This window comes from Monodelphis domestica, chromosome 5 (genome assembly GCF_027887165.1).
Source record: "Monodelphis domestica isolate mMonDom1 chromosome 5, mMonDom1.pri, whole genome shotgun sequence".
Lineage (NCBI taxonomy): Eukaryota > Metazoa > Chordata > Mammalia > Didelphimorphia > Didelphidae > Monodelphis > Monodelphis domestica.
The window spans coordinates 192,370,198-192,384,332 of NC_077231.1; the positions used below are offsets into that span (position 1 = coordinate 192,370,198).

Consider the following 14,135-nt stretch of genomic DNA (forward strand, 5'->3'; position numbering starts at 1 on the left):
ATATAATTTTTTTTTTCTTTTTGACAAATAGATATTTCTTATCTCTGAAAGGGAAAGCCTTGTTATTCCCATTCTGACAACATTTTTGAAACAGTTCCATAATTGACTCTTTTGTCTTATCAATGGTTTCACTAAAAGAAAAAAATTAAGTTGCCCATTGCATTTTTGTCATTATTAAGAATGTAGAGCCAAGAAACCATAAACCTTCATTTAAAGGGGTTAATTTTATATTTCAAACACATAAACAAATGCTGCTTCTCATGATCTGTGCTCTAGGCCTAGGGTTATGTCTATATCACGAGTGAATGTATGTGATTTGGTGAAGTATACACAAAACAGTACATTTTTAAAGCTTATGTATGAGAATAGAGAGCATAACTCAAATAGAGAAATTATAACATACAGGAAGGAATATAACAGTCCACATCCCTTTAAAACATTCTTGGATGTCAGTAATCCAAATGAAATGAATTATATGGATTTTGATAGAGTGAAAAAAGCATTCCTATGATTTTTTTTAAATATTAGGTCATTTAAAAATATTTTTATATACTAAATTTGTCTATCGATGTCCTTTCCTTCACTCTATTTTCTATCTTAAGCATAGTTTTAAAAGGTTGTGAAGTCTATTTTTATATTCATTCTCTTTATAAATTTTCAGCAAGATACCTCCAATACCTCCAATCCATCAAAATTATTTCAATGAGTATACAGAAACTGAATACTGAGATATTTCTTTCTCATTTTCCCCAAATAATCTAATATTCATCGCTTTTGCTTTAACACAACATGATATCATAATTAATGATGTTAAACTGGTAACTAAGGAGATTTCATGTTGTTACTCTCGTGATATAATATTGGTTGCTATAGTGATGGGATGGCTTTTTTTGTTAATCACTCAGGAGGCTGGTTAACTCATGCTTGTCAGAGAGCTTGGCCAGATTTGGAGAGAAAAAGAATTCATACTACAGTTAATCATATCATCCTTATTTAATTTTCTGTGATTTTGATAGCAGTTTTAACATTATCTAATGCTTATGCCAACTCTATAATGAACATTTTAATATAAAAAAGTTATTGAATATTTTCAAATGCTGATTATTTGTTAAAGGATGTTTTAGAAATATATTTGAAAAATCATTAATGAAAAGCTTTTCGTTCTCCCAAAGTTAATTCCATGTGTATATTAGGACACACTGTTTTATACTTATTTAAACAAACTATCACAATCCATTTCTTTTTCCTTAAACTATTTTAGTTTATGCATCTTAAGAAAAAAAATTAGTTCTATGACTATACCACAAACTTCAATATCTTTTAAAATCATCCTAAAGATAATTATCCTTAATGAATAAAATCCAAAGAAAGAGAAAAAATGCACAATTCTCTCATGAGATCTAATCTTTCAAATGCATTAATATATTGCAAGTAATTAAAAGCTCTGGGTAGTTCTATCAGTTTATTTCAGTACTGACGATATCAACAAGTTTCCCATTTCTAAGCGTGAATACTGAATATCAGAAAACAATCTCACATGACATTATATTATTATTGATCAGGATAGAATACACTGCCAATAGTTTAAATGTTAGACATACTTACAGTAATGCTAAAAAATACAACCCATGAAAACACCTTTTCGTTTCTTGAAAACTCAAAATAAGAACAAAGGACAACTTAAGCACGAAGCCTGGGTCTTTCATTCAAGCAAAGTCCCAGGAGGCATATTAAAGCAATGAATAGGAAAAAGCTCTACAGTTCACCAGCTGAGATTTTAATGAGACATTTCCCCTTGCTATGGTACAGGTTTGTTCAGGAAAAGGAAAAGACTTCTCACAGAATAGTCAGTTAATAGGTATTGTTGGCTCCCACAGCCACTTCGGCAATTGCTCACTGTACTGACCTTCTATTTTGGCATATTCTGTAAGTCTAGTGTAATTGATCAAGGCAGCCTTCTCTAGACACTTTCTGACCACTTTCTTCACCTCTTCTGCTGGTATGGGAGTGGCAATATCTTTCATTAAAACCTACCAAAAAACAGGAACAAATCACATCAAGCATCTTCAACTCTAATATTCAGAGTAAGCAGTTTTAGACAACATCAAAGGGAAGAATAATTGGCAAATGAGCTCTTGCCCATCATTTCAAACATGTTCCATTCCTCTTCCCTGAACTCTCGTTTATTAAACATATTAAAACCTTTCACAGGCCATGTCAGCATTCTGCATAACTAGTCAGCCACACTCCAGAAACACCCAAGACCATTCAGCGTAGCAGCGATTGTAGATCAGAGTTACAGTGCAGGAGAAAAGATAAAAATAAAAAGTTTGCAATGCACATTTTAAGTTCAAAGCCCAGCTTTTTCTGAGTACTATACTGAGAAAGATGTGAGAAGAAAAACAAAACAACAACAAAAATTCACTGTGGATGAGCAGTGTGAACTGCTTTTGAATTAACGCCTTCCTTTCTCTCATCAACATATTCTTAATTATTGTGACCTGCTTTTATTGATCAAACAATAGACTGAAAGTAGGGGGAAAGCTCACTAGTCTTGGAAAATGTTATTTTATTAAAGTGGTCAATGTCCATGAAAGTACATTTAACCTTTCTCTAAGGGTATCTTGTCCATGTCTGCTCACTGGGCTCTAAAATCAGTTCTTCTTTATTTCTTTTAAAAGATAAATGACCAATGAAAATTAAGTTAGAAGATGAATGGTTAGTTTTTAAAACTCTTTTAAGTCAACTCAATCCTAAAATAGATTTCATATCATACTATCTCCTTAAGCAGTTAAATAATAACCATGATTTCTTTCCCTTAATACTTACTCGGGGATGGATGCATATTTCTCAATACATCACATGTCTAAATGTTTGTTAACATAGCCACAGACCTTCACATACTCAATAAGGTTTTGTTACTTTACTTTTAGAAAGTTTTTTCAATAAAGCAAGTAGTGTGAAAATGTGAACCAAAATCCAAACACTTAGTAATTTCCAAATTTAGTGCATTTGTCTAGCATTTTCATTGTTCTATTAGTATTTCATCTATGAAGAAGCAGGGATATGAAACATCCCATTTCTATGTTTATTATTCCATTCCATTTTTTCCCTTCTGTATCATCCAGGACTCTAATTTCTAATCATCTCGATCATGCTGATCTATGATATAATGTTATAATTTTACAGATAATATTTCTTTGGATATCTTAAAATGAAAACAAAATTCAGCCTTCTCACAAATTCATTTTTTCTTCACATAATCTTGTAGGGGGAATACCCCAACATATATTTAGAACTTTATATTAGATATCAGGCATTCTAGTGCCTGAATAATTCTTGTAATGTATTGCCCCATGGGTTAAATGTCTATGCATCTCAAACTAGCATTGTTCCCTTTTTTGAAGGGAGAAAGGGGGGCAGATCTTTAAATTTCATTGGTCTAGCGAATCAGAAGGAGGAACTTGGGCTTGGAAAAGCAGTAATACTTATAGAGATAGTGGAGTAGAGCTTAGGCAGAAAGGGCAAGGAAGGGTCTAGGTGCAGAATTGCCTCCACTGATGCAGATCAGTAACTAGTCTGTAATTCAGTTATGGACATTTGTCTGGAGCACTGAGAGATGATTTGCCTATGTTAAAACAGCAAGGATGTGACCCAGACAAGAACATAAACCTAGATTTTTCCAAGCTCTAAGACTGGACATATAACGTTAATTCTAACATTGTGTATTATCACAGAAATGCAAAATTCTAATTAAAGCCAACCTTTCCCCTGTGTACTTCTAGAGGTGAATTAAATTTTTAGGGAAATTAATTTAGAACTACTCAAAATGTGATTTTCTGGTACTATTATGAATAGGGATGTTCAAATCAAGCAAAATTTCATAGCATAAGAGGATAAATAAAAGGGATATCATACTCTTCCTGGAAATGGGAGTATAAAAGGCAAAGAGATGTTTAAATTTAAAAAGTGAGATCTATTATTCCCCTCTGCTCCTTTTTCTCTTTATATAACCAGCAGACTTTTAGTTTGAAAGGTAGGTGGCTTTTTGAGGGGTAGAGGATAATTATTACCAAACCAATTAATGAGAATATTTGAAGAAGGAGGTAACCCCAAATATTTCTCCCCATTTCTGCCAGAGTCATGGAGTAGATCCATTTGATACAAAGATCACTTTTCCTCATTGGCCAGAAAATATGATTAGGAGAAAGTTTCTTACTGCCACTTTTTCTACTGTGCAGAAACTTAGCAAAGGAATTGTGCTTTGAATAATAGGCACACCCAACAGATTGCCAGTTCCAAATGTGAAAGAGATTTTCTTATGCCCATATGCATTTTTGTTGTTGTTGTTCCATAACTCAGTACATTTTTACCCAGACTTTTCAAATTTATAGCCTAAAGCTCTCCATATAAATTCCCAATATTATGAAAATCTAACCAAAAAAGAAACTACTACATTGGCTTTTCCAACTGCATTTTGCTTTAGATGAGGTATGGTAATCAGACATGAGGCAATGGAGAACAAGGTTAGAATATAAAATCCATATAGACTCCAAAGATCTTATTGTTGCCATCAGTTTTAGTTTTCCCTTGCAAATATCAGGAATGGAGTTTGTCTCTATTTTTTTTTTCAATTAGAAAGGTTCTGATGTGTAATAAAATATTTAAAATGAAATTAGCAAAGGATTGGATCTAGCAAAGGAAGCTGGTAAATCAGAGCATGAAATCAGCCCAGGAATTATTGAAATTCTCCTGTAAATTCTTAATGGTAATAAAGAACAAGCAGGACTTGTTTTATTTGTAGAAACTCGTTCTCTTACCTCTCCCCATTGTGCACACACCAGCAAACACACACACACACACACACACACACACACACACAAACACTGCTTTTTACAACTGAACATTGTGATTTTATCAGCAAAAGGAAGTCCCACTGAAGAAACTCCCTTTACCCAAACAGTATTGCCCCTCTTCTGAAGCTGAGAATTTAGACAGTTGCATAGAACACTCACAGATCAAATAACATGCTTAGAGTTATACATGATATAGTTTCTATGTGTCAGAGGTGGAGTGTGACTTGAATCTAGATCTCTCTGATTGTGGCCAGCTAGAATCTAGATGCTAGGCCACTCTGGTGCACTACTATTGTCTGGTGCACTCAAATTGTTTATGATACATAATAGCTTCTTCCTTTAAAATGTTTATATTTCAGATAGGGCAGAGAAATACACTTTTAGAAAAATGTTATTTTTCATATGCAAGGATGGAATCCTTTTTCTTTTATCTTGTTATGAGAAAATAGATTTCTGCATGTTGAAAAACAATTTATTAGTACATTAAATTAGGCGTCATTGAAGAAATAAATATTGGGGTGAGTTTTAGAGGAAAAGGAAGAGAAGAATTAGTGAATATTGAATAGAAAAATGTTCTAAGTCTAAGCAATGAGGGTGTTTTGAGTAGAAATGGAAAAAGTGAGCAGAAAAGATGGAAGATACAGGCTGTAATATCAACAGAAATATACCAATGGAACAAAGCAAGAGTGAGAAGGAAGTGAACGTGTTGAGAAGCAACAAAGGCAGAACGAAGGGATACTTGTGAGGGTAAGACAAGACAGATCACCTTAGTCTGACTAGAAGAGTAATGAGTTAAACGAGAAGAGGGCAGTGAAACCTCAGGTTTATAGAAGACATGACTAGTAGTAGTAGCAGCAGTAGCAGTGTATGAGAAGAATTTTAATGTGTGAGGAGAAGGAGGTAAAGACAGTATAATGGAGACAAGGAGAAAAACCCTAAAATGAAAAAAAAAAAAGGATCCAAGAAATATGTATCTTTCACTAGGCCAGTAATAAACACATTGACCTGAACACCTTGACATCATGTTGTCATTTTGGTCCTCTTTGAATACAAAGGACAACTAATAAAAGTAAATGACATGAAAATTCCAGTACAAACATACCCTTTCAAGTAATGAAAGCGTAGCTTTGAGAGCACCTTCAGGTCGTCCAAAGGGAAAGCAGTATCTTTAAAAACAGAGACAAAAAAGAGATGAGAGAGGTCAAACATTGTACGTCTAACTTAAAAGAGCTTATAATGATTCCTTGTTCAATTCTGAAATCTCACCATTTTAATGGGGAAGCTTTTGACTGCATATATTTTGTTCAGTTTCATACCTTAAATGCCCTAAACGTTAAGAGAACTTACTGTAGTAAAAAGGCTGAAGTGTTTTATACCTTTTTGGTATTAAGCGTGCCAAGTATGTGCTTTAAAAAAATGTAAAGGTAGTATATGAATAATGAAAGGGAATGTAATAAAATGCATTTAATAATCAATTCTTCCTTTCCTTTTTAAAAGCCTTAATGTAAAATGAAATCACACATATACAATACATATTTACATATAATAAATATTATGTTTATGTATAATGTCACATTTATTACATATATTTATATGTGTGTATGTGTATATAGACAATCTATCTACAATTTTAAAAAAAGATGCCCTCATTTCACCTGCTAGGATAAGATTATGGTTCTCTGGCTCTCCAGTCAGTTACTTTCTGTTTTAGTGTCACAATCAAAACCTTCCTATTTGCCATACTTAGTCCTCTGTTTGTCTCTCACCTGCCACTAAGAACATGGCCTGAATCCACACCCCATTAATCATGTACCTGCTCTTTGATATGTGACAAAGATTTTCTGAACATACAAGAAAGAAGGGTGATTAGAGAGACAGGAGGTTGAGAAAAAATGTGAGTGGGCTACACAGAAAATTCTTACCACAAAGTGGCAAAAGCTCTTGTTTTGAAAGAGTTCATCTTTAGTTCCCTTTCCAGTAAAGAATGTAGGGTGTCAGGTCTCTTCCATTTTGGGGTTCTAGGCTGGGTTCTCCCTATTTTGTTGATCTATGTTCAGCAAAACTTTTACAATGTTACAGGAGCTCTACTGGCTTTAGAGTGCCACCTTGTTATGACATTCATTTTTCAAATGATAACTTAAAACAAGAGAAATAGGAATGATTTTTTCCAGATTATTCATAATCAAAAGCATTTTAGTTTTAAAACACTTAGAAAAGTAGCTATGTCCCTTTAGGAAACATAGAAATGATCTTAAAACCTGAGACTTATACTCTCCGTGTTGAAGGAAAACATGATTAAATGTGACTCCTCACATCAACTCACAGCTTCATTTAAGAATTCTTGGTTTCTAGGATCAATGATTCATAGCTTTAGTGCCATCTTGGATTCCAACCCCTTCATTTTACAGATGAGGAACCAGGAACAAAAAAGTATGAGTGAATTATCTTACAGGTAACTGACAGAGTTAGGATTCAAAAACTCAGATCCTTGGACTCCAAAATCCACAATGCATTTCCCTGTACCAAGTTGCTTCATTAGTATTTAATCCACCCATAAACCTTAATTTCTGGGAGTGATATCATTATATGAAAAAAAGAGTTGTTTTCTACTTTTCTCTGATATTGATTTTAAATTCAGATTATTTTATCAAATGAAATTTCAATAAAAATAGATTATAACTTTTTAAAATATGCATTAGTTTTGCTAAAATTTTAGTGATCTCATATAAAGCTCATAATCATAAGGTCACACCAATATGGTGGTGGATTGCTTCAAAACTGCCTTTAGCAATTTATCTGCCTTTCTTCCGTATTTTCTCACTTAGCAACCCTCCTCCAAGACTCTTTTCTCTTCCTCTACTTTTTTTTTTTAATAGCAAGGAGACATTTATTAAACTGGCTGGTTTCTTTCTTTCTTGAGGGGGTGGGGGCTTCAGAGAAGGGATAATGGTCTTTTAGGCTATTAGCAAATTAGCACAATGTCTTGTACATCCACAACCTTAATCCACTTTTAAGTAAAACACAAATTTGGCTCTTGTACAGTATTTCCCTCCTCTAGCCTAAATCTTTTCAATCTATTTGCATAATCCACTCATTGTCCTCTCTATTGTTTATTCCCATTAACCTGTAGGTAACATACTTTATGAATGGAATGCTAATGATCTCCAGATTACTTTTAGCATTTCACATCTGAGAAGTCCTACTGGGTATGTTTTAAATTAGCATTAGCTTCCATTACATACACAAATGTAAATATTTCAACACACAATAAGGTACAAAAATAACAATTAGGGTCCTTTACATATTCAAGATGTCCCCAGAATCTTAGTGCAGTATTACCCTATTAAACCCAACTACTCTAAGACTTTGGGAATAACCTGAATAATTATATACACATGTATACATTTGCAGTATGCATTATAAAGATGCATGTATATGCATATATATCTATTAAGTTTACATATATATTTTAAAAGGTTGATTAGGTGGCTCAGTGGATAGAGTGCTGGGGCTGATCTTCCTGAGTTCCAATCTAGCACTCAGACACACTTAGCTGTGTGAGTCTAAACAAGTCACTTAACCCTGTTGGACATAATTTCCTCATCTGTAAAATGAGCTGGAGAAGGAAATGGCAAACCATTCCAATATCTTTGCCAATAAAACTCCATATGTGGTAACAGAGAGTCAAACATGACTGAAAAACAACTGAAATGATATATTTAAGGGAAGAAAATTCTTTTTCATCATACTTTTTAGCATATATATTGGTTTGATGTTATGATAAGCTATCAATTTTTTCAGGACTATGTAATATCTTTTTGAATAACTGATATATATATATATATAGCTGTATACATATATATATATATGTGTGTGTGTATGTGTATGAACCATAAAAATTTTTTTAAATAAAAGCTAATTTTCTTGCATTAACTTTTTTGATATGTGTTGACTTGTGCTGAGTATCTGAGTTGCTGTTATGTCAAGATCCAAGGTACACTGATAGAACCTTTGTGTTAGAAGGAATAAAGATAATGGAATTGTCACTGGAAGGGATGTTAGAGGACATCCTTTATTTTACTGATAAGGAAAATGACTTGAGAGGATAGGATCAAGTAGCAGAGATTTCAATAGGTAGTTCAGGTAATTCATGTTTTCATCAGGTAAAACCCTAGGACAGTTTTAATAAGAATAATTGTATTGTGATGAGAAAAAGTGAAATGGCTAAAGATATGTCTAATGGAAATGGGATGAATATAAGAAATGGAAAATAAATATATAAGAAATAATCAGAATGGGGGGGGGGAGTTGGCAGTTCTCTAGTTTATATCAACTTCTTCAGAAATTACCCCTAATTTCTTCCAAAAATGTAATACCTTCTGTTTAATGAAAGTTCTCATCCTCTTCTATAAAGTAAAATATTAGTTTTAAAACTGCTCATAAACTCTTTCATATACTTGAAGATTATAATCAAATGAACTCATGATTATTTGTTTGTTTTTGCTTATTGGCCTCAATATCATTAGAGGATTAAAAAATTAGCATTGGCACAGAAATGAAATCATGTCATTTTAGAGTTTGAAGGAATCTTCAAATTTATTAAGCTGACAAAATCTCATTTTATGATGAGGAAAGAGGTAAAATGGCTTTCCCATGGTCACACAAGAAAGCTCGTCTTAAAACAGTAAAATATGAAATTAGGTAAATTGGATATTCGGTAAAAACACATTAACACAGGACAGCTAAGTGGCTAAGTAAATTGACAGGCAGGCTTAGAGATGAGAGCTTCTGGGTTCAAATTTGGCCTCCATCAGACACTTCCTAGATCTCTGACCCTGGGCAAATGACTTAAGTACTCTTCTGTATTCAATATTTAGTATTGATTCTAAGGTAAAAGATATGGGTTTAAAAAAATACATCAATTTCACTGACCTAGTTCATATTTTGAATCATGAAAAATTAATTTCTTCTTTGTTCCAGTATTAGGTAAATATTTGGTCTTTTTTCCTACCAAAGGCATATTCTCTATTTGTGCCCTTTTCCTCAAGCTCTCCTCTTTAAGAATTTACCTCTCTCTAATATTAATTTGTCTACTTAGAAACAAGGTATTGGCCGCAAAGAAGGGCACAACCATAATTTAATAAGTTATCTTTCAAGATACAAACAAATGTTTAAAATAGACTTCATGTTTTATTATTTAAATCATTGTTTTTTTTTGTTAAAAAAACGTTTTTTAATTAAGAAAAAGGCATTTGGGTAGCACAGTAGATAGTGTATTAGGCCTGGAGTAAGGAAGTCCTGAGTTCAAATCTAGACTCAGTTACTTACTATTTGGGTTACTTTGGGCCCTTTTGACCTCAATTTCCCCATCTGAGAAGGAAATGGGAAACCATTCCAGCATTTTTTAAAAATGGTCTTTGCTCTCAAGCCAGGTGAAACTATAAAGATAATAACATTGTAAGGCTATATATGACTTAGCATGAAGTGAGTGCAATGGATGGCAAGTGAAGAGGAAGGAGAGATCATTGTAACAACTCATTGTGTGATAAGCTTCACAGAGGAGGAGGGCTTTGGGTTTAATCTTCATAAATGGGTAAGATTAGTTACCAAATGAGAAAAAAATAAAGGAATTTCAAGTGAAAGGAGTAGTTTTTCATTGTATCTCACTGAAAGGTAGTCTGAAACAATGTTGTAGAGAGCCCTGCATTATGGAAGAGGATATTGGATGGAATCCTGTTGGCCATCAGGGAGCCAATGTAGGATTTGGGGCAGGAAAGTGATACTATGAGTAATCTAGTAGCCCCTCATAGGATAGCCTGGAAAACAGCAAACATAGGGGAAACCATACCTGAAATGGCTAATTTGGTTTTCTAAAAGGGAAGAAAGTCTTTCTTTAATCTCTTCGAACTTTTCTTTTTCTTCCATCGAAACGGTTCCAATTCCATCAGGTCTGCAACAAACAGAAAAAGCCAACTGATTACAGACAATGGTCTCTTCTATACAGTGCTTGTAGGCATATGTAGACACTATAGATCCACACAATTTCAATAAACCATATCATCTACACATTTCCTGACTGCTTTTGTCTTGAAATGCCCCTACAACATAGGTTATTAGTTTGAATTAAACAGATTGGATTGTTAACATAAATAAATCCATTGGATGAAGCGATGAACATTTCTCTTCATATGTTGACCTAGAATGAAAGGAAATAAACTATATTCTTTTAGCCTGTGTTCAAGGTAATGGATTAAGAGAAATATTTTCCAGATTTACAGAAAACAATGAAAAGTCCTTGAAAATGTCTGTGAATAGTATTTTTCTAGTAGTACCAAACATTTAACCATAGAAGTGAATGCTAAACAAGTTATAATATCATAAAAATCTACTGAATGGTTTTTTAAATTTTATTAGCAACTTTTATACCACAAAAGAGTGACAATTTTATACTTTAATTTTTACCAGCAACATTTTTGGAGGGGGTGAATATTATGTATACAATTAGAAATTCCTGCTATTGTTAAAGATTTTATTCCTTTTTTAATTAAAATATAAATGTATGTATATGAACATGAAAGGAAAAAAATAAACAAAATGGAATGAAGGTAAAGATCTATCCATATTAGAGAAATTTACAGTTTCCACTGTATCCTTTCTATTATCTGATCACCTAGAATGCATTCTGACTCTGAATATGAATATGTTTTTGGTCATACAACCAGATACAAATCATACTGAACACATATTTGTTTCATAACCTGTATGTTTACATAGCCTAACAATTAAGTAAGAGAGCTGTCCTTGGTGATAATTAATAATTCCTGTCCTTATTAATTCTACTCTCTAAAGATTCCATTTTTAATTCTTGAAGAATAAAAGTATGAAACTGTTTGCAATTATTTCTTTTTCATTTTAAACTGTCATTGTGTACAAAAGAAAGGACATTTCATGAGAAATCAAGAAAAAATCTCTTGCAATACCTTTGGAAAGAGATTTATATTTAATGTGTTCCTTGAGTTACACATGGAGATGCGTATATAATGCTTGTTAACTATAGTCAATTAAAATTAAAGCAATTAATTTTAAAAGTTGCATTTTAATCTTATTGACATAAAGACCTTCCATTCAGCAATTAGATCTAGAGCACCTCAAGTGGAATGAATTTTTTCCACATGTAGATGGATCATTTGTTTTCATAAAAACTTGTAAATTACAGAGGTTTATTCTTTAAAAACATTTTTAGCAATTACTTCTCATTATTAATTTGCAAATTGCCAAAAGTTTGATTTTCTACTCTGGATATCTCATCAGTAACATTTATTCCTTAGAAAGAATTTTAATTTAACCTTGCACAGAAAAAAACTCAAATGTCAAAATATTGGTCATTCATTATTTCTTCAGGAAGTTGAAAAAAAAAGTTGATCTATAATGAGGGGAAAGTACATAAAAGCATAGCAATTAGGCAGTAGCTGATGAGGAAAGTTGAAAACAGTTTTATAATAATGAACTTCTCAGGTGATACTTTGACTTGAAGTCAATGTTCTTACAGAAGCATCTGTTACATGCCAAACATTGACATGCATAGGTGTTTTTCTGGTCGTAATATTAATAAGCATAAAAACCATTCTTGGAAAGGTTAGTCACAAGAACTAATGGGAGCTTAACTTTACTCATCAAGCATAAGGCTTATGAGTCCAGAGGTTCATGCCATCATCATGAGAAGCAACATTTTTTTTAGCTGAATGTTTTTTTTTAATTTGTTGGATCTGAGCAGAGAATTTTTCTGAATTTTAAAGCATTTCAGAGGCAGCAATAAAAACAAATGCACCGAAGACACGTGTGACTATTTCTATTTGCTTTACCGTTTCACAAACTTGACACGAAAGAGCAAATAACTTATCTCCCTTGTTCTGATGAACAGCATGACACTTTGCCTCAGCACTCTGACAGACACAACATGGTTGTATCTGAGAGAATTTCACTGTTAATGCTTGGGGTTGTCAGGTGAGATCATGATCCACAGGGTTCAAATAAAGAGTTCTGTCATATTAAACCTCACTGGGGCATGTCACATACATGACAGATAAGAGCCAGGGGTTTACACAGTGACATATGAGAAAGGCACGCCAGGACGATGTCACATCAGTCAGCCTTCCTCCACCACGGCACCGTCTTACCCACGGAGGGCTTGTCACTTTGCCTCACGCATTGCTAAGCCAGGGACCAGCCTGGCATGTTAAATAAAGCACCTAACCCTTCAACTTGCTCACGTGCGCTGGTTCCATTCCAAGTAGCTGAATGAAACTCCAGGATACAATGAGTGTTTGAAATACCCTCCACCCCAAATTATTGACACATCTTACCAAGTGTACAAAGTATCATCCAGGGAAAGGAGAGCCCGTGTATTCATCCTCTCAGATACAGACATTTTTCTACAGCAAGCTTACAAAAGAAATTCTAAAGAGTTTCCAGCCAGAAATGAGGAAGCATAATTGGTATTAAAACATAATATAGCTGCACCTGAGACGTACTGATAGTTGAAACTATTTAAAATTCAGCCTTTCACCTGCAGATATCTTTTACTTTATGCTATTGGAAATGAAAAGCTTTAAAAAAATCTATGAGCATTTCCAATGAAATGTGTCAATGGTTACATTAGGATTTCAGTTCAAGAAAATCGACATCGTAAATATGAAATACAGATCTTACTGAATGGCTCATTTGAAGTAATGAACTTTCAAGTTGGCTTAAATGAATAGAACAATCAAACTGGAAGCATTGGGTTCATTTGGTCTATTTAGCACATATTATGTGTAAGGCATTCTGTTAGCAGCTGATCACAAGGAATTTAAATATTTAAAAAAATGCAACAGAACAAACCAGATCTGGTGCATACTGGCAATAATATGTGTAAAAACTAGAAAAAGATGAGCTAAGTCTAGTTTTGTGTTGTTGTGGATTATAGCAAACCTTGAATTATTATCAACATTATTAATATTAATAAAGCATAAATTATTTTATGATCTAAAAGTAGAAAGGATAGGAGAAAATTAAATAAATAATAGAGAAGTGGAGATCTCAGTTTGTTCATCTGGAGAAAAAGTCCTCTTTGCTAACATATAACAAGTATTTTATGCAGAGAATTAAAAATTCAGGCAAGAATTTCATTATTATTATTTAGTAATTTGGAATTAGTAACCCTATTAATAAATGAAGTCATGATTTTTTTTTAAATCTAGGGAGGAACAAGAAACTTTTTCAACAGAAAAGCAATGAAAA

General features: G+C 33.1%; 1 protein-coding gene across 10 annotated transcripts in view; it reads right to left on the bottom strand.

Moving 5' to 3' along the window:
- The window catches only part of CADPS2 (calcium dependent secretion activator 2), a 758,482-nt gene that overhangs the window by 149,363 nt on the left and 594,984 nt on the right, over positions 1-14,135 (bottom strand). For all 10 annotated transcript variants that reach the window (XM_056799641.1, XM_007504220.2, XM_056799643.1 and 7 more), the window contains exons 14-16: positions 10,705-10,806; positions 5,959-6,022; positions 1,907-2,030 (exon numbers count right to left, since the gene is read on the bottom strand). In XM_056799641.1, the coding sequence (XP_056655619.1) occupies positions 1,907-2,030; positions 5,959-6,022; positions 10,705-10,806 (290 nt within the window). The remainder of the gene's footprint in view (positions 1-1,906; positions 2,031-5,958; positions 6,023-10,704; positions 10,807-14,135) is intronic.